The sequence below is a fragment of the Hipposideros armiger genome, unplaced genomic scaffold (genome assembly GCF_001890085.2).
Source record: "Hipposideros armiger isolate ML-2016 unplaced genomic scaffold, ASM189008v1 scaffold_45, whole genome shotgun sequence".
In the NCBI taxonomy this organism is placed as follows: Eukaryota; Metazoa; Chordata; class Mammalia; order Chiroptera; family Hipposideridae; genus Hipposideros; species Hipposideros armiger.
The window spans coordinates 5187241-5213976 of record NW_017731395.1 but is presented as its reverse complement, the minus strand read 5'-3'; the positions used below and the strand labels follow the sequence as shown (position 1 = coordinate 5213976).

The 26736-nt window shown below is 37.7% G+C and overlaps 1 protein-coding gene across 1 annotated transcript in view; it reads left to right on the top strand.

Annotated features, from left to right (window-relative positions):
• The window catches only part of NVL (nuclear VCP like), a 70622-nt gene that overhangs the window by 19383 nt on the left and 24503 nt on the right, over window positions 1–26736 (top strand). Inside the window, exons 11-19 of the mRNA XM_019639598.1 lie at window positions 675–828; window positions 2871–3135; window positions 4631–4849; window positions 5672–5776; window positions 10780–10842; window positions 14184–14303; window positions 17855–17954; window positions 20423–20533; window positions 20655–20770. Coding sequence (XP_019495143.1) covers window positions 675–828; window positions 2871–3135; window positions 4631–4849; window positions 5672–5776; window positions 10780–10842; window positions 14184–14303; window positions 17855–17954; window positions 20423–20533; window positions 20655–20770 — 1253 coding nt within the window. The remainder of the gene's footprint in view (window positions 1–674; window positions 829–2870; window positions 3136–4630; window positions 4850–5671; window positions 5777–10779; window positions 10843–14183; window positions 14304–17854; window positions 17955–20422; window positions 20534–20654; window positions 20771–26736) is intronic.

Sequence of the window (26736 nt, the reverse complement as noted above, 5' to 3'; positions counted from 1 at the left end):
GCTTGCTTTGAGCCCTCACCCCTCTCAACCTCTGTCCTTTAGTTTCGTCCTGTAAAAACTTGCCCCTTAGAGTTGTCATGAGGGTTAACGAGGTAATGACCGTAACCTACAGCAGTCCTGGCACACATCCAGCACTCAGTAAGTGTCAGCAATGGTTGTTGTTGAGAGCATTTGGTACTTTTAATCCCCTTGTCCTTGTCATTGTTCACACACTTGTCTTGAGTGACACTGTTCTCTGTCTGTCTTCCTCCTGGTTCTCTGACAGCTCCTTACCAGTTTCCTTTACTTACTGCATCCTGTACCCATCTCCAAACAAAGATACTCAGTAGAATTTCAGCAACCTCTAGATGTTTATTATCATAGTATCCTATCCTTCAAGGCCGGCATGTTACTTCCTCCATGAACTCTCCCTTATATTACTGTGGGGCTTTGTTTATACCTATTATTATGCTTCCCAAATTTGTCTTATGTGTTTCTCAGTAGATTGCAAGCTGCTTGAGAACGCTTTGTATTCCTTACGTCTTTCACATATTAGACATTTAGTAAATGTTAGTTTTCTATACATACTGCTGTGAAAACGTGGAATACTTCCTCTCTAACCACTTAAATCACTCGTGTAAGCGTTATTGTCCTCAGAGTCAAGTGCCTTGTTGGCCACTTATCCCGTGTCTGGTTCTTACTAGATCTGAATAACGTGGCTGCTACAGCTCGGGTCCTAGTCATTGGAGCTACTAACCGGCCAGACTCCTTAGACCCTGCATTGAGACGTGCGGGAAGGTTCGACCGGGAAATATGTCTCGGTATCCCAGATGAAGCATCCAGGGAAAGGTATGCTCTTATAGAATGAAGTTCGTATACCACTGTGTTATCTAAACTGAAGGCTTTGAAAATGAGGGGTAAGAAACACCATATAGCCTTTTCTTCCTCTTTCTTTCTTTTTTTTGGGGGGTGGGGTGGGGTGGTGGTGGTATATGTGCCAGTGAAATTGATTTGGAAAGGAAAAAAGCCCACATTAAATTAATGCTTAAGAAGATTATTCATCAGTACTTTCAGGCTTTTTTTTCAATGGTGATAATGGACTTGCATATCCATACTCATTTATCTGGCCTTATTAACAATGACTTGCATTTTTTAGTTGGCTGATCAGCTTAGGGACAGTGTCTAGAATATGGAATAGAGCTCACTGGCCCACATGTAGGTTAAATCTGAGTACTGTACTTGAACCTGTGGCACTAACCTGCCTAAGACCAAAAATAATTCAATGGTAGCCTGAGAGTCGAAATCTGTATTTGCTGTAGGTCCAGCCTTTTCTAGTAATTGGGGTTGAATGTCAACAGAGCAAAGAAATGTCCATCAGTTTGTCAATCACCAAAAATATCTCAGGTGGCTCTTTTCAGGCAGTAGAATAGAAATCTAGTAAAGAAATGTTCTGATAGACTATATTTATAATGGTTTTTCACTTAAGTTAATGACACTAAAATCGGCATACACAATCACCAGCAGCAGCTTTTAGGAAAAGTCGTATGTAGTGAAAGGTAATAGCCAGGGGGACAGTGAAGAAGGGAAGACATGAAGACCAGGAGCCTTCACAAATGCAGGAACTACAAGTGATGCGAAGGCACTGTGGGTAGGAGAAGAGGTTAGGAAGGAACCTGTGTCATCCTTCCCTTCGTCCCAGTACTTACTGTGGCTTCAGCTTTTGGCTGGTTGGCGATTACTTCTTTAGCTATTGGATTCATAGTCATCTGTATGTATGCTAATTGCAGTCCTACGTATACATTCTTTACACAGTTACACAACATTCAAGTTTGTTTAATAATGTGTTTATACCTGCAGCAAAATAATATTTAATATCGAAGTTGTTTGCATTTTGTTCAGCAAACATTTATTAAGCATATAGTATGTGTATATACCACTGATAGCTAATAGGAGGAATGTAAAGAATTATAAGTCCTTGCTTTCAGGATGCTTACAATATAGTAAGAGAAATAAGGCTTGTGCCCTTTATTTAGACCTTTTTTTGATGAAGTGCCAAACTTAATGGTAGAGGCATAGGCACAGGGGAGCCCGTAATCCCTGCTGAATAAAGTCCTTTCTCCATCTATCCAGTATTCCATCATTAACAAAGTCCTTAAAGGGCTTTTGTAGATGATTATATATTTTAAAAATTCAAGCCTACAGAAAAGTTGAAAGAATAGTACAATCATTATCTTTATGCCCTTCAGCTAAATTTACCACTTGTTAATATTTTGCCATGTTTGCTTTGACTCTATGTAAAAACGTACATATGTTTATGTGTATATGCTTTTTTTTGCCAAGCCATTTGAAAAGTAATTGAAGACATCATGACACTTTAGCCCTAAATACTCCTCCTGTATAACTATACTGTTTTTTGAAGAAGTTGCTGTTCTAATATAAAGTTGGATATTAATGTATATCAACATAACCTTTAATGAAAAAAAAATTAATGGTTTATTTGAGTTTAGAGGCTTTAATTTCTGGTTACATGTCCATTTAATCTACTCTAAAAGTAGAAGCTACCTTTTATCCTCATAAATCACTTATCTTATATAGTCTGTAATACTATAAATTCCTCAAAGGCAGAACATTTTTTTTTAAATCTATGATTTTAGTCCTCGCAGCATTTAATATAGTTCTTACAAAGCAGATATTTACCTTAATCCTTACGGAATAGGGTGAGATATGTAATAGTGATTCAGCATATGTTGAATGAATGATCTATTTGATCTTCTACTGTCCCCATTTTAATACCATTGGCAAAGAACAAGGACTTCTAATAAATATATTTGATGACTTGTTTTTACTGGTAGGTTAGGAATCTGAATTTTTTTCCCCTGTCTTTTCTACAGAATACTTCAGACTTTGTGCAGAAAACTGAGACTTCCTGAAACGTTTCATTTTCGGCACTTGGCACATCTAACGCCAGGCTTTGTAGGTGCTGACCTGATGGCACTCTGCCGAGAGGCGGCCATGTGTGCGGTGCATAGGGTCTTAATGAAGCTCCAGGAGCAGCGGGGGAAACATCCTGAGACTGAAGGCCTGCCGTCGGAAGGAGGCCAGAAAGAAAGGGTTGGAGCTGAGCCCACTTCTAAAACACAGGGGCTTTCTTTACAGGTATCGTAAACTGTCCTTCAAGTGTTCTTAGTTTGTTTGTTTTACATGCAAATGTCTAGATAGCTGAGGCTTATGATTTTCGGTTTTATTGGCATTTTATCTTTAGAATAATTGTCAGATATACCCAGAAAATCTGCAATTTCAAAAGCACAAGTTGTTTTATTTTTTTTCAGGTTATCCTGAATAAATTTCATGGTAAAGTGATGATTATGAAATTATAGAGCTGGGGTTGGCATGCTATGACCCATCCACCTACCACCTGTTTTTGTAAACGAAAGTTATATATTTTAACACAGCTGTGCTCCTTTATTTACATATTGTCTATTTCTGCTTTCGCCTTTCACAGCGAAATTCACTCAGGAGTCCTTACAACAGAGACATGTGACCCACAAAGCTTACTTACAGTGTTTGTTCTCTAGCCCTTTATGGAGAATGTTTGCCAGTTCCTGTTAGAGCATTGGGCATGTACTTGTATTTCCTGGTTACCTTTTGGGGAGGTGGACTAGGATAGTCTGCTAACACAACCAGATCATTGTCGCAGCTGCAGATGGCTGTGGAGGACAGTCCCGGGAATATGAGAGGGACATTTATCAATTTAAGATCAGGGTTCAAATTCTGAGATTTGTGAGTCATGAAAACTCAAAATGACATTTACATAGCATTTGAAAGCTTGCACAGGGAACTGTATATGTTATATAATTTGATTCATATAATAAGTAAATGTCATCACCATCCTCATTTTGTAATCAAAGAAGCTAAGCTTAAGAGATTATAACTTGCCCGAGGCCACACAGCTTCTACTTTCCAGATCTGGGATTTAGATCCAGGTCTTTTGTTCTCAAGTCATTCATTTCTTCCTTACTCATTTGGAACCATAATCATATCTGTTAAAAATAATAATAAACATGTTCCTTTTATAATAGTGCATATGAATTAGGATTTTATAAATTCAATTAGAGCTACTTTTTACACCTGTTTTTTCATATTCTTCCTAAGCAAGAAATCTGCCTTTGAAGTTCCAGATACAATAGTGCTAGGAAAATTGCCTGCTTTCTATTGAGTTGATAAGCTATCAGGGATCTATATTATGAAATTATACTGCCACCAGAGTAACTTTGTTTTAATTTCATCAAAATTCAGCTGCTCCTTGAATATTTATAATGAAAAAAGGAAATACATGGTTGTTGAAATGAACCTTTGCCAGCTGCTTATGTTTGCAGTACCAAGCCCTAGTATTGTTTACAAAAATCATTCTTCAATATTGGAGCATAATCAGTGTACCGTGACCAAATCAAATGATCCGTTTAGAATAAAATAAACCTGTTATGTTGGTGGAGAAAAGTATTTAAATTTATAGACGTTCCTGAAAAAAAATACATACAAGTTTGCTATAGCTTACAGAAATATTGCAGTAATAATTTTTAAAAGTCCAAAGGTAACTTTTCAACAAACTCTGTGGTTTGTCTTTTTTTTTCCCTCACTTGCTTTCTTTAAGGATGAATTGCAAAGTCTGCTGAAGTTGCTAAGGAACCAAGATCCCCTCTCAGAGGAGCAGCTGCAAGAGCTGTGCATTGAATTGAATGATTTCATTGTTGCTCTATCCTCAGTCCAACCCTCTGCCAAAAGAGAAGGCTTTGTCACTGTCCCTAATGTGACATGGGCAGATATTGGTGCCCTGGAAGATATTAGAGAGGAACTCACCATGGCAATATTGGTAGGTGTATCTGCTGCTAAATGCCGTTGGCGTGTGTGATGATGGGTAAATGACTGTGCATGTACTAGGTTTTGTGTCTAAATTAACTTCACTGCATGTTTTCTTTGGTATGTTCTGTTGTATTATTATTAAGCCCCCAACAATGGTTTTGCATTCTTCTGAGACTTGTTTTAGACTTATTCTTTTGGTGGTTCTTGAATTCTATAGAAGTGAGTTTAAAAAAAAAAAGTTTATGTTTCAACCAAGACCAGATTATTTGAGAAATAAATACTTTCTGAACACGATCATGCTTTTAAGGGTCAAAGCAACTGTAATACCCATGAAACTGAATTAATTTTCATATACTCTTACTAATGATCATTTCATGGTTCATTAATGAAGTATGATCTACTTAGAGGTATGTAACTACTGAAAAAGAACATACCCTGATGTTAACAGTGAACAGGTATCTCTGGCTTTTGACTATTTAGAGTGCTGCTGCCTCTGGTTTCTTAAAGGAAGACATTGCCTAAAATTTTTATAACCTAGAAATTTAGATAATTTTCTTAAAAAGTCTTGATTTTAAAATGTTGAAATATTGTATCTTTATATGCAAAATCTTTTCAGAACTTAGATTTAAGTATGAATTCCTCAAGAACAGGGACGTTTTTGTTTATCACCACATATCTCATGCCTGGAACAGAGGTAAGCACTTTGTGCCAGGCACTGTTCCTATATTTGGGCCCCGTGATCAGTGCTGAAAAGCATGCATCTGAAGATCATCTGAACATTCAGTATAAGAGGACATTTGTAACAGGTCACTGTTGGGATTGTATTTTCCAGGCACCAGTACGTAACCCAGATCAGTTCCAAGCTCTTGGATTGATGAGTCCAGCTGGCATCCTCCTGGCTGGTCCTCCAGGCTGTGGGAAAACTCTGCTGGCGAAGGTATGGTGCAAATTTGGCTGCATGCATTTTATTTCTTACCATCAGGTAGGATGATATGAATTTGACTTTGACTAGTAAGTACACAGAGATATTTTTGTATAATTTCTACCAGAAGTTCATTTTAGCAAGACTGACAGTTTTCTTCAGGAAAGTTTCCCACTTTTATTTATTTATTTTCTTATTCCTTTCTCTACCACCCCATCCCCTGGTAACCACCAATTTATTCTGTTTTTTACAGGTTTAACTTTTTTAGATTCCGTGTACAGGGGATAGCTTATAATACTTGCCTTTCTTTGTCTGGCCGACCTCACTTAGCATAATGTGCTCAAGGCCCATCCATGTTGTCATAAATGGAGGGATATCATCCTTTTTTGTGGCCGAATAATATTCCATTGTCTATATGTACCACATCTTTTTTATCCACTCATCCACTGATGGGCGTTTGGGTTGTTTCCATTTGTTGTGAATTGTGAATTGTGAATAAATCTGTGATAAACATGGGAGTGCATGTATCTCCTCAAAATCCTGTTTTCATTTCCTTTGGGTATATATCTAGAAGTAGGATTGCTGGATCATAGGTAGAACGATTTTTCATTCTTTGAGAAACCTCTATATTGTTTGCCACAGTGGTTGGATCAATTTACATTCTCACCAACAATGTATAAGTGTTCCCTTTTTACCAAATCCTCGCTGGCATCTGTTGTCTCATGTCTTGATGCTAGTCTTATCTAACAGTTGTGAGGTGATACCTCATTGTGGTTTGGATTTTCATTTTCGTGATAATTACTGATATTGAGCATCTTTTCATCTGTTGGCCATTTTGATGTCCTCTTTGGAAAAATTTAGTTCTTCTATCCCCCACTTTTATTTTAATTATAAAAAGGCACATCACTGAAAATCTGAAAAAGAAATAAATCTTTAACTCCATTGATTTTTTTTTGTATGTTTAACATAGCAATTTTCATATTTTCTATTATAGTCTAGCTTTTAAATTGTTTTTTCACAATAGAAACTAAACAGAAGGCAAAGGCATTATTTATAATCCTCTCACTACTACCTACTACTAGCCACTGTCTCTTTTTTTTTTTTTTTAGCTGAGCCTTTCTGCCACCTGTTGGCAGTTCAGCTCGGGCTCATGTGGGAATTGAACTGGCAGCCCTATTACTCAGAGCTCGCGCTCTTGAGAGAGCTCTTAATCAACTGAGCCACTCGGCCGGCCCAACCACTGTTTCATTTTGTTGTCAATCCTTCCAGATGTTTTTCTGTGCATATCAAGATATGTGTAACTTTTACATGTATTTTTACAAATACAAGGTTTTTAAACATGCTTTTCTCACATAGCAATATTTCTTGAACATAGTCCCATGTCAGTACATACAGAAACACATCAATACTTATAATGCCTGCATAGTGTTCTACCATAAAAATGTTCTATTATTTGTGGAAATGATCCCCTATTAAAATAACACTGCATTAAACAATCCTGTACTTACATTTTTGTACCTTGACTGATAGTTTTATTAGAAAGCATTCCTAAATTATTTCTCAGTTGAAGGAATGCATGTTTTTTAAGTTTTTGGTTCTTTACCAAAGTTCCTTCTGAAAACTTTGTACCAGTTTCCATTCCTATGAAAAGGGTAATGAGTATCCATTTCCCCACACCCTAAATTAACAATAGCCATTAACATTGTTTTTAGTATATGATAATCTGATAAGTAAAAATGGCATCTTATAGTTTTTTGGCTTTTCTTTTTTAGCAAGAGAAAATAACCAAATTTAATGCATACATATGTATGGGAACCCGCGTACATGTGAGAGTCAGAGCCCCCCATACACATAAGGGGTTCAGAGGTAGACAGGGAACATGGGTATATAAGACATCCTGAACTAGGGATGAGGTACAGTGCCTTGGGGGCTTCAAAGGGTCATTGCAGGATGATAAGAGGGGTGGTGTCTTACAGTTTGTAAGTTACATTTTAAAAATTACATGGGCTTCTAAAAGTGTATCTTTATTGGCTGTTTTCTTTTGAATTATCTGTTCGTACATTTATGTGGGCAAATTTCTGAGTCTCTGATTTTTTTTTTCTTCTGGAGTCATGCTTATTAGAACTGTCATCCCTAGCTGTAAGTTCTATTAGCTGTCATTTTTAATGTCTTATAATATTCCAGCTATAATTTCCTTAACCTTTGTTAACTTTTAAAAATATTTGAAATACTTGTAAATAAATTAAAATTAATAGCAGTTTAATAAGTACCACAGCAGCCAATTTTTTGTGACTGCTTGGTAAATATCAAATATTCACACTGACATTTGTCCATCTACATATACACGTGTGTGTATACATAATATACGTAAAGTTTTTAAAACTTACTTTTTACTATATTACTAAATGCCCTTGCTTAATGCTTCCAGTACTCTTACAAGGCATTGCTGTAAGAACAAAGGAAGAAGAGAGCACATAGTCATTGGTCTATACTTTTTCACAACAGTTTTAGAAAAACATGGCCAGAAAAAGGGCCCTGCCTGCCAATATATGAGCTCACCGGGTGGGTGCAGGCCCCTCTGTGGGTGCCTTAACAATGTTTGTGTTTAATTAGTTACATCTGCCTTTGCCTATTCTGTTCACAGCATAAAGGTGGAAGTTTGGATAATTTGAAGTCCATGGATAGAGTTAAAACATAGATCACATTTTTCTTCTTCTTTTCTCCACCCGCCCTCCACATTGCCAATAACGTGGCATCTGTCTGTTTAGTGACACTTCTGGTATCTGACGATTTGGAGCAAGGAGCCTTACCTAGGACTCCATGATGGACTTCACAGCTCACTGAATCCTGTAGCCTGGGCGATATGTTATACGTGTATATATTTTTTCCAGGGAGAGGGTTCACCACTTTCATCAGATTCTCCAAAAGGTGCATGACTACTTGCCCAAGAATCTAGAAATAATAGAAAATGTCCTTGAATGGCAGAAGGCAAAGCGTTACTGTAGTAAAGTCATGGAACCACTTACTGGTCAGAATCTGGCAACCTAGAATTGGATATAAAATTAAGATTTTGTCTGATCTTGGTTGTTTTGTTTACTCACAATAATAAAATAATAAAATTTTTCTACACACTAGCATCAAGTATATAAATAGCATAAAGTAAAGATGTGATGACTGGAGCCAACACACTGAAAATAATGACTAATGGGAAGGAAACTGAGAATAGTAAAAATCATTTATTAATAGTTGTCTGGAACTATCTAGTATGGAAGCAGACAGCGCCTGACAGTGAGTATAAGATTCATGATGGTATCCATGACAAATTATGTTCATTGTATTTAATTTAGAAGCCAAAGATTTCTGACAATTGCGGGAACTGTTGGAGGTTTTAATGGGTTTAGTCTTAGTTATCTGACAAAGGTATGAAAACCTAATGTAGATAAGTCAGATTTCATTAGATGTGTACCCGGACTCTCCTGTACTTAATGGCGATGAGTAAGAGGTAGGAAAATGATGATAGGGATGAACGAGTGAACAGGGTACCTATGCTCATGGAGTTTGTTGTCTGCTTGGAAAAGGCAGGCAGTGAACAAATAAAAACAGAATTGCAAGTTCAGTTAAGTTAGGAAGAAAATAAACAGATTGTTGTGATAGATTGATTGGGAAGTGGCTATTGCAGGTATGGTGTTCAAGGGATGGTGATATTTAAGAGTCCTGAAGGACTAGCTGGCCACACAAAGAGGCAGGGAATGAAGGGAAGAGTCTTCCAGACAGAGGGAACAGCAGTTGCAAAATCTGTGAAATGGGTGGGAATGGGCTTGGTGAGTTCAAGAACCAGAGACAGAGCCAGTGGCGGGACCAAAGAGAAACTGTCGTGTCCCAAAATACAGGTTTGTGAGCCAGGGTAAATATTTCAAATTGTACTCGAAGATAAATGAGAAACTTAGTGAAATGATATGCTCTGATTTACATTTTTAGAAGAGTGCTCTGACTGCTGTATGGAGATGGATTGGTAGAAAGGAAGGGTGAAAGAAACCAGTTAGGGGTTTGGGGGTTTTATTTGTTTGTTTTTTTGTTTCTGCATATCTAGGCAAGAGATGACAGTGGTCTGGATGAGGGGGTGGAATGATAGAGAAATAGAAAGTGTCAGACTCACATATGCGTATATTTTAGCATTAGAGCTAACAGGGTTTGCCGATGGATTGGATGACATGACAAGACAAGGGATCGAGGGAGACACCAAGGTTTTGGCCTGGAAACTGTACTGGGATGTGGAGGAAAAGAGTTCGAGGAGTGGGTTTGGAGGGAGTTAGGAAGAGATTCAGGAGTCCTGCTGTGGAAACGATGGATTTGAAATACACCTGTAAAAGCGAAATGGAGACACTGAGAAATCTGTTGACTATAATTTGGAGCTCAGATATGCAGTTCTAAGAGGAGGAGAGAACTCCTCCCTGGTCACTTTGAAGTTCTGGGAGATTGTGCAGGTTTAATCTCTGCATTCAGATTAGAAATCTTAGATTCTGCTACACATGTTAACCATGTGTTTCTCCTTTGTTCTTCTCTTTGGCTTTGAACCATGCCGCTTAATCTTTATTAAAAATAACCTGTTAATACTGACCCTTGGTAAAGACTAAAAGTGATGTTTTTAAATTTTGCTTTATAAATGAATGAATGGTTGCTTTCATTGGGCATTTCTTGATACCGAGATTATGATACTTCACTAGAATTCCGAGCTAGGGCTACACGTGTATACAACATTTACATAAATATTTCATGTCATTCCCATTTGGTTTCTAGTCTTAGTCATTCTTAAGAGTGTTTCAGGTTACCGTTTGCTTCCTTTGATTTTCTTCTTATCCATTTCTCTTTTTCCCATGTGTCTCCTCTCCTAATAAGAAAGCAGCAGCTATGAAAGTGGGAGAAATAGAGTATAAACCACAAAAACTCCCTGCATATCACAAATTATTGTTATTATTGTGTATTTGTCTTACTTGTGTTTTTTTGTTTCCTCTTACTAGGCTGTTGCAAATGAGTCTGGCCTAAATTTTATATCTGTCAAGGGCCCCGAATTACTAAATATGGTAAGTTGTTGCAGCATTAGCCATTAGTTTAGATTAGGAAAGGTAATTAATTAATGGTCATTCAAGTTACAGAGTAAAATGTCCTCTGATCTTTGGAACAATTGTAGAATTTTGGTTAATTAAGTATGGTAACTTCTGGGCCTCAGTTTTCTCACCTGAGAAATGGAAATAATCGTAATAATTAGCATTTTAAAGTGTTTACTCTGTGCTATGTGTTTGTCAGGCACTTTACATATTAAATCTATGTTCATTAAATCCATGCACTTCTTTCTATATTTACTATAATATATATGTAGTTATCCTTAAGCAACATAGAGTATTATTTGGCATGTTTCAAAAATATGTTTTTGACACAATTGGAAATTTGAACACTTAGTGGACATTTGAAATTAAGAAAATTTTTAAGTGTGATAATGACACAGTTATGTTCAAGTCATCTTTTAGAGATAGTGAGATATTCACAAATATTCACAAAATGTCCTGGATTTCCTTCAAAGTAAGAAGGAGAAAGGAAAGTAGATAGGGCAAAGATGAAGCAAGGTGGTCAGGAATTGAGTTAATAGTAACTGAAGCTGGGTAATGGGTGTATTTGGGGTTCAGTATACTATTATGTCTTCTGTTACATATTTGGAATTAATTTATAAACAGTAAAGCAAAAACAAAAAAACACTTTATATGAATGGTATGTGTTCTTATCTTTGTTGATGTGTTTACCTCTAGTTCATTAATTTTCTGTGTGGTATTCCATTGAATGATTATAACCACACTTGAAAATCAGTTTTTTTTCTGATGCACATTGTGTGTGTGTATGTGTATCTTTGCATATATTTGTGAGATGTTTTCCTCCTAGGGTATATACTCAGAAGTAGACCTGCTATATTTTATAGTATGTGCACTTTCAAAAACATTAAGTATTGCCAACCTTTGCCCCAAAGTGGTTGTTACACTTTTACCAGCAGTGAGTGAGAGTTCCCACTGTTCCACGTCCTCGCCAGCACTCGTGGTGTCTGTTAATTTTTTGCCAATCTGATGAGTATGAAATTTTATCTCATTGTGATCTGATTTGTGTTTTAGGGATAGATGTGGGGGAGAGGTCTGCTTTTTAGGGTACATGTGGGGAGAGGTCCGAGTCCAGAATGACTCAGAGAGATTAGGTTACCTAACAAGGATGAGACGTGTTTGGGATTCGAAAATGAATTTGCTCTGCACAGTTCAGATTCAGACCCAGCAGGCAGTAGGAAACGTGGGTCTGGAGACCTGAAGAGTTTCGGGAGTCAGTAATATCTACAGGGTACCTAACTCCTTGGGAATGGGCGGAGTCTGCCAGGGTGAATATGTTACATGAGAACCTCTGACAGAACCCTGGAAGACAGCGACAGTTCCTGGGCAAGGAGGGACAAGCTGGCAACGGAGCGATTGGTCAGATGGCAGTGATGCCCAAGGCTTTCTAAGCCTGAAAGCCAAGGGAAGATCATTTCTTAACCTTGTCAATGTAATCAAACAGTATGAAGGAAACTGACAGTAGGATTTGGGATTTGGCGATTAGAAGGTCATTAGTGACTTGAGGGAGAATTGTTTCAATAATCCTGTTTGCAAAAGCCAGGTTATGATTGAAAACTGATTGGTGAATAAGGAAGTAGATATAATAAGGATAGGATCCTTATCTGAAATATTTCTTAAAGGCCAAGATAGAGAGGTTTTTTTTTTTTGTTTGTTTGTTTGTTTGCTTATTTTTAATCGCTGCTGCCTTTGTTAAGATTAACCGATCTTAATCTGTCCTTTTGACACTGGGTTTACCTTCCCCTAAACTAAATTTCCTTGGATGCAGTCATTTTGGTTTGCTATATCCAAAGTCCCTTTGCCAGCTGTATTGATTGTTCTCTGCCATCCCTGTTTGAAACTTTCTCTCCCAACCCACTGGTATCTTTTCTTTTAAAAATATCGACTGCATATTTTGGTTCAACATTCCAAATATAATGTTTGTTGAATTAGATTTTTCAGGAAACGAAATTGGTCTTCTGTATTTGTACACTGCGCAGGATGCTATAAGCAGAGAAAAATCTGTAACTGTCATGCCTCCTACTTTCCAGAGACTTCATGATATAACACAGTGAAAGTAGAATCGTCCAAAAATCATAATGACAGGAAGTGCTGTAACAGCAAAGAAGAGAAAATAATGGGAGGGAAGATTAACGCGGATCTTTCAGAATGTAAGGAGCGCTGTTTAGAGGTAGCAGCCCAAGCAAGGGAAGCAGAACGAACAAAAGCACCAAGAAAGGGCCGGCCGAGTGGCTCAGTTGGTTAAGAGCTCGCTCAAGAGTTTGAGCGCTGAGCAACAGCGGTTCGAGTCCCGGCCCGAGCTGAGTTGCTGCTGAGCTGCCAACAGGTGGCAGGATGGCTCAACTAAAAAGAAAAAAAAGCACCAAGAAAAGTCCAGGACAGACCTGAGGGAAAGACAGTTCTGTTCAAATTGAGAAAATAAAAATAATCACTGTCATCTCTGATATATTCTGTGCCTTAATTACTTTATTATGGCCATATAATCATAAAATAAGATAAAAGATATCTTATAATATTGTTGGCACTGTAAAGATGTTTTACGATTCAGTGTTATTTAGCAGTTTTATCACAACACATCTGCTTTTCTTAGTTATCTAGTTTGAAATTTTGCAAGAGCAGTTTAAGCCTGGCTAAAAGTGAAACCATATTCATACATATAACTTTTTATATTAATTAGTCCTAATAGTTATAGTTGCTTGTGAATTGCTGTATTTCTTGGCTGATCTTAATGTTTTAATAGTTGGATTTAGATTTTAACATACATTATGCCATATGGAAGCTGCTAGACTCAGCTGGCTCAGGTTGCGTCTTCTGATGCCATAGGACAGAATAATTCTCCCTTTAGCAAGATGGCTTGTGTAGAAATGACAGTAAAACAGTGAATTGTCTCGTTTGCGTTTAAAATACTATTGAATTAATGAAAATTACTGTTGGGTATTTCATATGCATAGAGTTTAGGAGATTGCTTCTCAAATAGAACCGAATTGTGGGATTTTTTTTTTTTACCTAAAGGAGACCTTACATTCCATCTAATCTTCATTTTTTGAATGAGAAAATTCATAAGCCGAAATAGTAGCTAATTTTATTAAGTTGAACCACACACAACTGGCTGTTTTTATAGGTCAAGATGGTTATATACCAGCAATTGCAAATGGTTCAACCTAATAATTTTTGGACTCTGACATACCAATGCCACTTCAAACTATTAGTTTTCTATAATTTGTCCCAAACCCCCAAGTTGAACTATCTCTACATTCTATTTCCTGTCTGTGTATGTTTAGTACGTTGGTGAAAGCGAGCGTGCTGTGCGACAGGTTTTTCAGCGAGCCAAGAACTCAGCGCCCTGTGTCATCTTCTTCGATGAAGTGGATGCTTTATGCCCTCGAAGATCAGACCGAGAGGTAGGTATCAGAGATTAGGGATTTACAGAGTTTTGTAAGCACCACAGATCTTTTGTAATTTCTTATAAAGTAAGTTCTCATACAGTTCATTTAAAAGTCCAGTAGTTCTTATAATGTCATTCCTGGAGAACACTGAGACTCTTTATGTGAAGAAACCTAGTCATTTGAAATCAGGGTCAAGAGAACAGTTGTAGTTTTATTAATATTAGCCTCTATGTTCATATCTTTTTTTTTTTCTGTATTATTTTGATTGCACCTATCTAACTTGCACAGATGAGTAGCTGGGAATGGAAAGGATATTGGTTTTGAATAACCTGCCTTGTTATGATTCTCTTCAGTTAAATGGGTTCTTGAGACAGGAGCAAATATAATTTAAGACTTCATGCACTCCCAGTGGGGTTGCGTAATGTACATTGCCTCAGCACCGTTACACTCTGGGGACGATACAATGATGGTCTGCCTTGAATACCTCTCGTGTTACTGCACTGAGTCACAGTTCTTAGAAATTTCAGTGCAGTGAGTGCCCGGAAACCAGCCAGTATCAGGACTGTTGCTGTGTAATGAAGAGTTGGAAGCCTAGCGAGCACAATATAAAGAATATGTAACCTGTTTGAAGCAGATAGCAAGCCTATTGAATAAGTACATTTACTACAAGATGACTAAGGAAGTGACTATATTTCCTTTGTGATTTATTTTCAAATAATTATTCTATGTATGTCTTCTTAGGTAGCGAAACATTTATTCAGTCTCTCGTTTAGCTTAAAATCTCCAAAAACATTCAAAAGTTGCAAAAACAAAACCCGACTAATGTGTGATTCCCATCATAGCAGTTTTGTTTCCTCACCTTGTTGTCAGCAGTATCATCACAGAATATCCTTAGTGCGGTCTTAGTGTGGTCTTGTCTCTTGATAGTGATGTCAGTGGCCAGGGCAGGGCCTTCCTGTTCCCCTGCCAGCTATCACATCCCCAAACCTAGTGTGGACTCCAGGGCAAACCACTGTACTTCCTATCCAGCCGAATGGGGCATGGTACGCTCTGATTTTACTCTTTCACTACAAATAAACCCTTCATTTATCGGCAGTTCCTTTCATTGGTTTGCAGCTCTGTTAGTTTGAAGTTCGGAAGGGTTCATTGAGGCATATCCAGTCCCCATGAGAAGTCTGTTAGCCGTATGAAGTTCATGCCTAACTTCTAGGTCATCATTCTCTGGGATACCTACTACCACACACTTCTGTATTCCAGTATATGTGTTTTGCTTTTTAACATTTTCACCTGAATGGGATTCTGAAAGTATTTTAAATTAGAATATATTCTTATTTTATTATACAGGTTACACATGAAAGCATACTTGTGAAAAATTCAAATAAATGCAACACAAGGAGAGAGAAAGTCTTTTTTTCCCATTCTCTCACTCATTCTTCTTGGAGGGGTTACTTCTGATGACAGTTTAGTGTTTGGTTCTTGTCATTCTAGAACTTTTTTCCATAAACTTAAAAACATGTATTTTTTAGACTTCTTTGTTGTATGAATGTGGTTATTCTATCTTGATGATTTTCCCATATACTTAATTACTTTATTTTTTTAACTATTGCATAAATATTCCACAGTCTGGATATAGAAGAATTTATTTAATAATTCTCCTGTTTTGGACATTTACATTGTTTCCAATTGTTTCTTTTACAAACAGAACTGTAGTAAACATTCTTATCACATATTTTTGTGCACATGTTGGGAGTATGTGAGAATTTTAGAAGTAGAATTTCAGGGTAGAAGATGTATTCATATTATATTTTGAAAGCTAATACTGAATCATCCCTCACTAAATTAGTTACATACCCCCACCAACAGTATGTAAAAATAACTGTTTCCTACACCTTTGTCAACAGTGGATAATACCCATCTTTCAATTTTTGTCAACTCTGTTGGCAAAATATATTAAATTTTAGTATTCATGTCCCTGATGATCAGTGAAGGTGATCATCTTCAGTGAGTTTGTATTTCATCTTCTATAATTTGCCTGATCATATACTTTGACCCTTTTGCTATTGAAATTTTTTTTATTGTTTTATAGGAACTTTATGTGTGATGGAACTTAGTCCATTGTCCAGTTATATGTGTTGGTACTAACTATTTTTCCCTGTTTTATCACTTATCTTTAATTTTTTAAATTATACACAATGTTATAACTTTAATGCAGTAAAATCTGTCAGCCTTTCCTGTATTGAACCTGAGGTTTTTGTCTTGCTTAGGTATGACAATGTTTTGTTTCTGTTTTTACCCAGTAATTCTTTATTTTTTATTTTATTTTTTTTTAAAGATTTTTTTTTTAATTGGGGAGCTGGGGGGATGGGAAGTGCTGGGGAATTGGGGGAAGAGGAACAGACAAGTTGCTGTCATTTTGTTCTTCAGTCTAGTTGTGGAGGACGTTGCTTCACTGGCCCAAGTTGGCACCATCATTGCGCTCTTCCCGGGCAGGCATATCAGTCGCCGGCTTCTGGACGGCCGCTCATTGCGGCTGCTGGCCGCTCACGCTGGCTGCTGGCTACACACAGTAGCCCATGGCAACCCACTGCCACAGGGGTTGCAGCCTACGCCATTGCCACGACTCACAGCAGCCCAGCTCCAGGTTGAGCTGTTGTTCAGCATCTTAGCTGTGGAGGGCAGTGTCACTGGCCGTCATATGTGGGATCCGAACCGGGGCCCTCTGGCATCCCAAGCCAGCTCTTAACCATCGCGCCACTCGGCCAGCCCTCTTTATTTTTTTGAGTCTAGATTATAATTCTATTTTGCCTCTGTTAGTGTTATCGCTCTAAGAGTGATAATAAGGTGTACCAAATTTTTTTCTGGAGAGATCAGTGGGTTAAAGTCATTACCACCTCTGTACCTAAAATGTATATTGAAGAAAGTCAGTTAATGACAAAAAAAAAACAACAAAACACAGCACCTCTTTTAATTTCCTCCATTGTGCATTTTTCAAATGTCTGTATCTAAGTGATTTATGCCTCTATTTACCAATCCTATGAACTTTGTCTTATTGCCCTGAGGTAGCTGTACTTTGTACTCTGTGCTTCAAGGAAAAGAGAAAAAGCGTCAGAGTTCTAGGTGAAAGATCTCGAACATCTAATATCCTGGGGAATCGGCTCAGACATTCAAAAGCTGAATCTGGGTTGGCCCAAAGGGAAATCAGTGTGGCTGATAGCTCTTTGAATAACTCAGAGTCATAAGATTTTGGGATCGGCTAGGTCTGAGTTTGAGTTTCATCTCTGCCCTTGTCTGGCTGTGAAACTATGGACAAATAACCCCTCTCAGACTCAGTTTCCTTATCTAAACTGTGGGTAATAACAGGATTGTGGGGAAACATGGGGATGAGAACATGTTTTTCACAGTGCTTGGGTATATAGTAGTAATTATTCAGGAAACGATCATTGTTATCTCTTAAAACCTTTTGTTCAAATTAGCAAATGTATTATTTTGTATGGCAAAAAAAAAAAATTGGTGATGTATTTGTCTTTTTACTGGGGGCTAATGGAGCTGTGTTTATTTCTTTTTAGACAGGGGCAAGTGTCCGGGTGGTGAATCAGCTACTTACAGAGATGGATGGTCTAGAAACACGTCAGCAGGTTTTTATTATGGCAGCCACTAACAGGCCAGGTAAGGAAGAAGAATTTGAAGCAAATGAGTCTAAAAACTTGCAGCATTCAAAACCAATCTAATTGACCTACATCATGGTAAAGGAAGATTAAGTTTGGGAAATCCCTTTTTGGCTTATAAGTTCAAATAAAACCTTAGAAAGCTTTTATGTAAGCTATAGTAAAAAACATAGTATTGTACCGGGATTCCATGAGATTTTTTTATTTTTCCTGTGTTGGTACTCAGATCATTGTCCTGTTGGCAGAGAACACTTGTAACATACACTTTTGATACACAAATGTATTAATCAGAATTGATGTCCTAAGATTTTTCTCAAGCATACAGGAAATAAGAATGAGACTCTTCACTGTGTCTGAAAGTTAAAGGTTTTTAAGGTTTTATACTGGAACCATGTTCCCTATACGTAACTATTATTTAAAATTGTTTATAAGCCTAAGCACTCTAGTGGATTTAGGAAAAGGTTCAAAACTTCAAAAGTTTCCAAAGGTGGTTTTTACTTTGGGCCCTAAATTCTCTCTCTTTATATTGTTTAATACTTTGCCATCCCCCTGAGCCACTCAATCATAGCCACTCATGCATTGGTATTTGTGTTAACTATATCTGTTATCAAGGATATGGTAATTTAATTCCTTAAATGGATTTATCAGTTGTCAAGCTGATGTAATTTTTCATTTCTTGTAAGTTGTTATGGAAACTAAAACCTTCAGGAATTGTATACCATTTTATTTGAAAATGAAAAATTGAAAGTTGTTAGGGTTTATACTTTGACTGTGGTAATAATGAAATATTACCTTTGGAATCAGACAGAATAGGGTTTGAGTCCTGGCTATAGCACTTCATATCTTAGTAGGTCTTCTGTTTCAACCCCAACTGGCCTAACACCAACTGAGTAGATTATAATTGAGTTCTGACACCAACCACCTGGAGTTAGTGTCAGATCCTGCAAGTTAGGGGGTCGGTCCTCTTCAAGACTGCCCCCGCTTCAGATGCCAGCCTTAAGTGGTTTCTCCAAGACACCGGCAGTTCTGACCAGCCTGCTACTAATTTGGGGATTCCCATGACCTCAAGTTCAGTAATTCACTAGAACAAGTAATAGAAGGCAGGAAAGCATGATACTTGCAATTACAGTTTATTATAAAGGATACACATACGGGTATATCTTGGAGGGAGTGCAGAGTTTCCGTGCCCTTTCCCCAGGGAGTAAGGGCATGTCACCCTCCTGGCACATCAGTGTGTTTATCAGCCAGGAAGTTCCCTTGAGCTTTGATGTCCAGAGTTTTTATTGGGGTTTCATTATGGAGCCATGATTGATTGAATCATTGGCTGAGTGATTGAACTCAATCTTCAGCCTCCCCTTCCCTCCCCAGAGGTCTGGGTCTAAGTTCCAACCCTCTAATCACAGGGTTCCTCTTTCTGGTAACCATCCCCTTCCTGAAGTTATCTTGGGGTCAACCCTGAGTCACCTCATTAGCATAACAGACTCCTGTTACTCAGGAAATTCCACGGATTTTTGAAGCTGTATGCCAGGAACCTGGGGCAAAGACCAAATGTACTCTTTATTATACCACGTTAACCTTGTGTATATATTACTTCATCTTGTTCACCATTGTTTCTTCATCTACAAAATGAAGATAATACTTAATTATGAGGATTGTCATAAGATTAAGTGATGTTGGCTCTCACAGTGTGTGGCAAACAACTCTTTAGTAATTATTATCATTGTGACATGCACTTGTAATGGCAGTAGGAGCAGTCATTAGGTCATAAAGTCACATCCTTCCTAGAAGAAACCTTGGAAATCTCCAGTTTCGACAGAATCATGCCCTACCTTTCCTAAGCAGATGCAGATCTTTTCTAATAGATTTCAAGAAGACAGCCTTTGGTCTGCTGTCCAGAGTAACCCATTCTGTCTTTCCCTGCACTCAGCACTGGTCACATCTGTTTACTGTAAACACATTTGTAAACTGTAAACACTGTTTTAGTTGAATCTCTGTAGATCAGAAAATAGTAGGTCCTTCTGTCTGATACTCCAGCTTTTCCTTAGATGTAAAACCCAGAAGTGAACGTCGTCGCCTATGTTGAGTTGAAGCAGTGCTAAGCGTGACCCATGAGTCATCACATGGTGTCTGCGTTTCGTCCTTCCAGTGTCCTTCAGCGCTTCTTGCCATCCACTGCACCTCACCCATCCGTTTTCCCCCATAACAAGTCTCCTTGCATTGATGGCCTTACCTACATTTAAAAATAAATGCTCTAGGTCTTTTTTGTTTGTCTTCATGCTTATTTGGCCATTCTGCTCCATTGTACCCTGTCCTGTGACATTCTGGTTAGCTTGTCTATAGCTTACTTTCTGCTTGGCTTTAAGAAATCCCTTCTCGCCTGATGTTCCGGTCAGCTATTGCTGCCGGACAAACTCCTGCAATACTTAGTGGCTGAAAATCGCCATTTTTACTTTGCTTGCTGTTTCGTAGGTCAGGAATCCAGGAAGCACGTGTCCAGGTGTTTCATCTCTGATCCACATGCCACCAGCTGGAGTGGCTGGGCCAGAGGACCCCCTTCCAAGGGGGCTTCTTTACTCACATGTAAGGTGGCTTGGTGCTCCTTGGATTTGCTCTCTCCCGTACTGGTGGTCATCTTCCAAGGCCTCTCCATGTGGCTTCCCTTGGCATGGTTCTCCGAATGCTCGCACTTCTTATATGACAGCCGGGTCCCAGGAGACCAGTGTGGAAGATACCATTCTGCCTAAAGGAAAGGCCCTGGACAGGCAAACTCGGTTGGTCAGGGCAGTGACAGGAAGGCCAGCTTCAGAAGAAGAGGAAGTAGGAATGTAAACAAATTGGGGGTATCTTCGATCCTTCATACCTGTATCCGTCTTGCATCACATATTTTTCTTTTATCACCTTCTCTGTTGTATTGTGCAAGTTGCACATGCACCTTACGGTTTGGTGTTGTAGATCAGTCTTATCAGTATAATTTTTTTTAACCTCTCAGGAGATTTACTTTCATTCATCAGGTATTTATTGAGTTTTTACTATATGCCTGGTCCGACTGAGCTTTGGGAATTCAAAGGCTAGCAATTCAAAAGTTTACTCAGAAAAATTCTTTGCATGCATATTTTCTGATTTGGAGCTGGGAAACAGGGGTAAATAATAGACAAACAAATAAAATAAAACAGGGTAAGCGGATAGAGAATGACTGGTTGGGGAGAGGAATGCTAATTTAGTTAGATATCATGATCCAGGGAGCCTTCCTCAGAAGTGACTTGTGATTATGCCTTGAACCCAAATGGTGTGAAGGATTCAGCCATACAGAAATCTGGGAGAAGAGCATTCCAGGTAGAGAGCAAACGATAAATGTCAAGGCCCCAAAGTGAGCCGGGTTTGGCATGCTGGAGAACTGTCAAAAAGGCCAGTAGATGCAGAATGACTGGGAGGGACCTGATGGAGAGAATCAAGGGGCCTTTTAGCCACTATAGGGGTGTGGATTCTATTTAGCCTGCCATGACTAAATTATGTAGCCATGATTGATTGAACTCAATCTTCAGCCTCCCCTTCCCTCCCCAGAGGTCTGGGACTAAGTTCCAACCCTCTAATCACAGGGTTCCTCTTTCTGGTAACCATCCCCTTCCTGAAGTTATCTTGGGGCCAACCCAGAGTCGCCTCATTAGCATAACAAAGACTCCTATTATTCAGGAAATGACACAGATTTTTGAAGCTGTATGCCAGGAACTTGGGGCAGAGACCAAATGTACTCTTTATTAAACCACATTAATCTGTATATGTATTACTTCATCTTGCTCACCATCGTTTCTTCATCTACAAAATGAAGATGATAATTATCAGGATTGTCATAAAGGTTAAGGAGGGTTTTGAGTAGGTTTCAACACTGTTTTGTGTGACTCGGTTCCTGTGAATTGACACACTGCCTAGGAGAATGGCATGACAAATCTCTGCTTATGGATCCAATTAGTGAAGGGCATGAAAAACAGAAGCCCACGCTGGGAGACATCAGTTAAAAATCAAATGACACTGAAAAGCTTCTAACAAAAAACTGTGTTCTCTGCCTCTCCCCTTCACATCCCCTTCCTAGAGGCAACCACTTGTAAGCTCCTTGAGCTATTTTTTCTGTATTTCATATTTTCAATGAATATGTTCATACTGCTGTTTCTTATCACTTTCATACATAGTTCCCACTAACTTCTTTTTAAGGTAGATGAAGATCGTTATCTTATATTCACCATTTCTTTGTATACACACCCCCCATCATCACCCCTACACCTTCTCTTGACTCTGTCCTCCTAATATTATAACATAGTTTTATTACAACTTTAGTTAAATCACTAGTCAGTGTTTACATTACTTATGACTATGTAAATATTTTTCATTGCACACCCAAGAATAACACTATGATTAGGTTTCCTTTTTCATGTGATCTCTTTATTAGATTTATTAATCCTCATTTTTCTTTTCTTTTGCTTTGTTCTCTGTGTTCCTATTCTTCGTTGGATATGTTATACAATGGTCAGTTTTATGTAATAGATGATGGATAAGTTTCATTTGGTTTTTTCTTTGTGTGTGCAGACCTCCCTTCTGGAGCTTTCTGTCCTGCACTAGGTCTGTGGTGGAAACAGCTGTTGTTTTAGGACTTCCCTTTACTGCTTTCCTTTGTTTTGCCTTCTCGTTCATGTCTGTTTCTTGGTTTACTCTCATTTTGCTAGAGCTCATCTTTCAACGCCTTTTCTAAGAAAGGAGGAAAGTTTTTTGAGTCCTTATATATTTGAAAGTATCTTTATTCTCTCATTATTGATTGGTAGCCTTACTGGGCATAGAATTTTGAGTTGAAAATTACGTTTTTTCATAATTTGTAGACATTGCTTGTTTTCTTTAAAGTTCTGTATCATTCTGATCCTTTTTATGTGACTTTTTGTTCCATGTGTATGCTTAGCACTTGGTGGGTCCTAAGCATCCTGAATTGATCTTCTCAATTTCTTCTTCTCTCCTATTTTCCATCTCTGCATTTTTCTCCTTAATTTTTGAGGTACTGATTTTTAGAAAATAAAATTCTACCTCTAGATGTTCTGAAGAACTGCGACAGCTCTCTTTTGATATGCACCAACATCCACACTCTGTTCTTCAAATAAACCAGTTCCTTGTGCTCAACTAGAGGACGCGAAGCTCCTTGTAGAAATGACACGCAGACCGCAGATGCCCTAGTTTTAATCTGTCCTACACATATCTTTGCATTTCCTTCTTCAAATACCAACTCCTAGAAAGGATGTTCTTAGTTGAGGAACTACCTGTTCCCACTTAATAATCCCCTGCCTGGCTGGTTAAAAACAGTCCTGCACAACACACAGAGTTTACGAAACCCAAATAGCTGCACCAGCTTACTGCTTTTTCTTTTACTCAGTAAGCATCTATTTCCTACCAATAGCAATTCAGTATCCATAAAGACTGCTCTCTCTCTCTCTCTGGCTCAGTTGAAAATATAAGTAAATTATGACCTTTAATTAGATAGTTCAGGGTCTCTATTCATTGTAAGCCCTTAATAATTATTTGTCAGATGAATGAGTGGCTGATTTACAAAGAAGATATTTATTTCATTGTCGTGAGATATTCAGCCACTTAAATTCCAAGTAAAATGTAGTGATCCCTCACCTATCTAGCCTGAATGGCCTAGGATCGTGCTTGAATTCCCCTTGAAGGCAATTGAACAGTGACTTGGTGCCATGGTCAAGCCTATATATTTGCCCTTTGGCACAGTACAGCCCTTTTAAAATTAACTTAGGCCCAGGCATCACCTCAGCTGGTTTACAGGTACCCTGGTACATAGTAGAACTCAGTAAGTATTTGTTTAATGAATCATAGAGACCTACTTCTCTTTCATGAAAGCTCTCTCTGATCTTGTAATAGTTTTCACTGGACATATGGATAATCTTGTTAGCCTCAGGATCCAATTTTTAAAAAAACAGCTTTATTGAGATATGTAATATACCATAAATTTTACCCATTTTAAGTAGATTCAGTGGTTTTGATTATATTTAGAGTTGTGCAGCTATCCCCACAACCTTATTTTAGAACATTTTCATCACCCTAAAAAGAAATCTGTGGCTGTTAGCATTCACTCCCCACCCTTCCTCCACCCCAGCCCTAGAAAACCACTTGTCTACACTCTTGTCTCTATAGATTTCCCTATTCTGAATATGTTATGTAAATTAAGCCATACAATATGTGGATTATTGTATCTGGTGTCTTTCTCTTACCGTAATGTTTTCAGTGTTCATCCATGTTGTAGAATGTATTGATACTTCATTCCTTTTTATTGCCAGATAATAGTCCATAGTGTGGGTATACCACATTTTATTTATTCATCAGTTGATGGATATTTAGGTTGTTTCCACTTTTTGGCTATAATGATACTGCTGCTATGAACATTCATGTACAAGTTTTGTATGGGCATATATTTTATTTTCCCTTGGGTAGATGCCCTTGTGTAGAATTGCTGGGTCATATGGTAACTCTTATGTTTAACATTTTGAGAAACTGCCAAATTCTTTTCCAAAATGACTGCACCATTTTATATTCCCACTAATGATTGTGAGAAAGCAGTATACGAAAGTTCCAATTTCTCCACATCCTCACCAACACTTGTTATTGTCTGTCTTTTTTATTATACCCATCCGAGTGGATGCGAGGTAGTCTTTCATTGTAGTTTGATTTGCATTTCCATGATTATTAATGATGTTGGAGCGTCTTCTCTTTTGCTTATTAGTATTCATATATCTCTTTTGGAGAAATGTGTGTTTGAATTCTTTGCCCATTTTTTAATTAGGTTGATGCTATCCTGTCATTGAGTAGTAAGAGTTCTTTATTCTAGGAACAAGTTAATCAGATGTGGGATTTGCATATAATTTCAACCAGTCTGTGAGTTATCTTTTCACTTTCTTGATGGTGTCATTTGAAGAACAAAAGTTTTAAATTTTGATCAAGTCCAGCTTATTGATTTTTTTTAATCCCATGTGTGCTTTTGACATCATCTCTAAGAAATTGTTGCCTAATCCAAGGTCACAAAGATTAGCTCCTATGTTTTCTACTTAGAGTTTTATACTTTTAGTGCTCACATATAGGCCTTCGATTCATTTTGAATTAATTTTAGAGTACATCAGAAAAGGTGTCCAAATTCATCCTTTTGCATATGGATATCCACTTGCCTCAGCACCATTTGTTGCAAAGACTAATCTTTTCCTCATTGAATTGTGTTGGCACCTTTGTTGAAAATCAAGAGTCCATTTGTAACAAAATAATTTTTTCCTAAAGTTGATAATTGCTACCATTAGCTCTTAAATTTTAGCCTTTTTTTACTTGGTAGAAGAGAGGTGCTTCTTGATCAACAGATATGGAGTGTTCTTCTTCAGGCATCCATCTGTTCTGCGAGGGAATGGATTTTGACTTTAAAGCTTTGGGATTTGGGGTGGCTTTTTCATTTCAAATATAAGAATTTATATTTTGAGTATTCCACCTGAAATTCTGTCTCTGACAATTGTGTAGGGAGCCTTAACAGTAATCCAGGTGCAAGATGTTGGTTGTTTGAACTAGGTATTGCCTGGGGGTGTAGAAAGAATCTGGATATACTGTGTCATCGAGTTGACAGGATTTGCTAATGGATTGGATATGGCTATGGGAGAGTGGAAACAAGTTTGACCGGAAGTGTTGGGCCTAAAAAACTGGGAGAAAGAGTTGGCATTAACTAAGATGGGAAAGACAATGGTAGGGCCCTGTTTGGGGAGGAAATGGGATAAGCTCTGTAGCTCAGTCATAAATATATCATATTTAACATGCTTGTTAGTCAGATGGAGATGTTGGGTATGAGGTCAGCCTCTCTCACTTCCTAGAACAGCCACGCCTTGCACACTTCTAATATTTAAGGTCTTCTAACGTGCAAAAAACAGATTAGTGCATATCACTTCTAGACAGACAGTATACTAGATCTTTGAGAAATAATGTAATAGAATCTTGTAAGGGCTTCTGGTGGAGCATGATTTAAATTATCTAATACTAACATTCATATAAAGTGCTCAGGATGCTTTTTACTATAAATAAAATGAGTAAATAATTTCATAATACTAAATTTGGTGTTAGTTAGAAATATTAAGTAATTATAAAAGTCCTAAACTAAGAAGGCTTTCTAATTGTAATTGGGATTGTTTACGCTAAGCTTTATTTGGGGACATGCAGGTCTGGCTTTAAGGTCTGTATTTGTATATTTAAGATAAAAATGTTTCCACAGAATGGCATTGACATAGATGTAGACGTATAGATTATTGGGATGTAATAGAGTCTAAAAATATTCCCACAAATATCTGGACATTTGATTTTTTTTTTTATAAAGCACAAACGCAATGAAGTAAAGAACGGATAGCCTTTTTCAACAAATAGTGGTAGAAGAATCAGATATCCATCATATGCAAAAAATAGGAACTTTAATCCATACCTCTTACCACATGCAAAAATAAACTCAAAATGGATCAAAGACCAGTGAAAACTCAAAGCTGTAAAACTCCTGGAAGAAAAGAGGAAAATGTTTCTACCTTGGATTAAGCAAAGGTTTCTTAAATAGGACACCAAAAGCACAATCTTTTAGAGTGAATGGATAAAGTGAACTACTCTTGTAAAGTTGCCACTAAGAGAATACAAACGAAGACAGACCACAGACTGGGAGAAAATATTTGCAAAGTATATATCTGATAAAGGATTTATATCCAGACTATATAATAAATTCTCAAAAC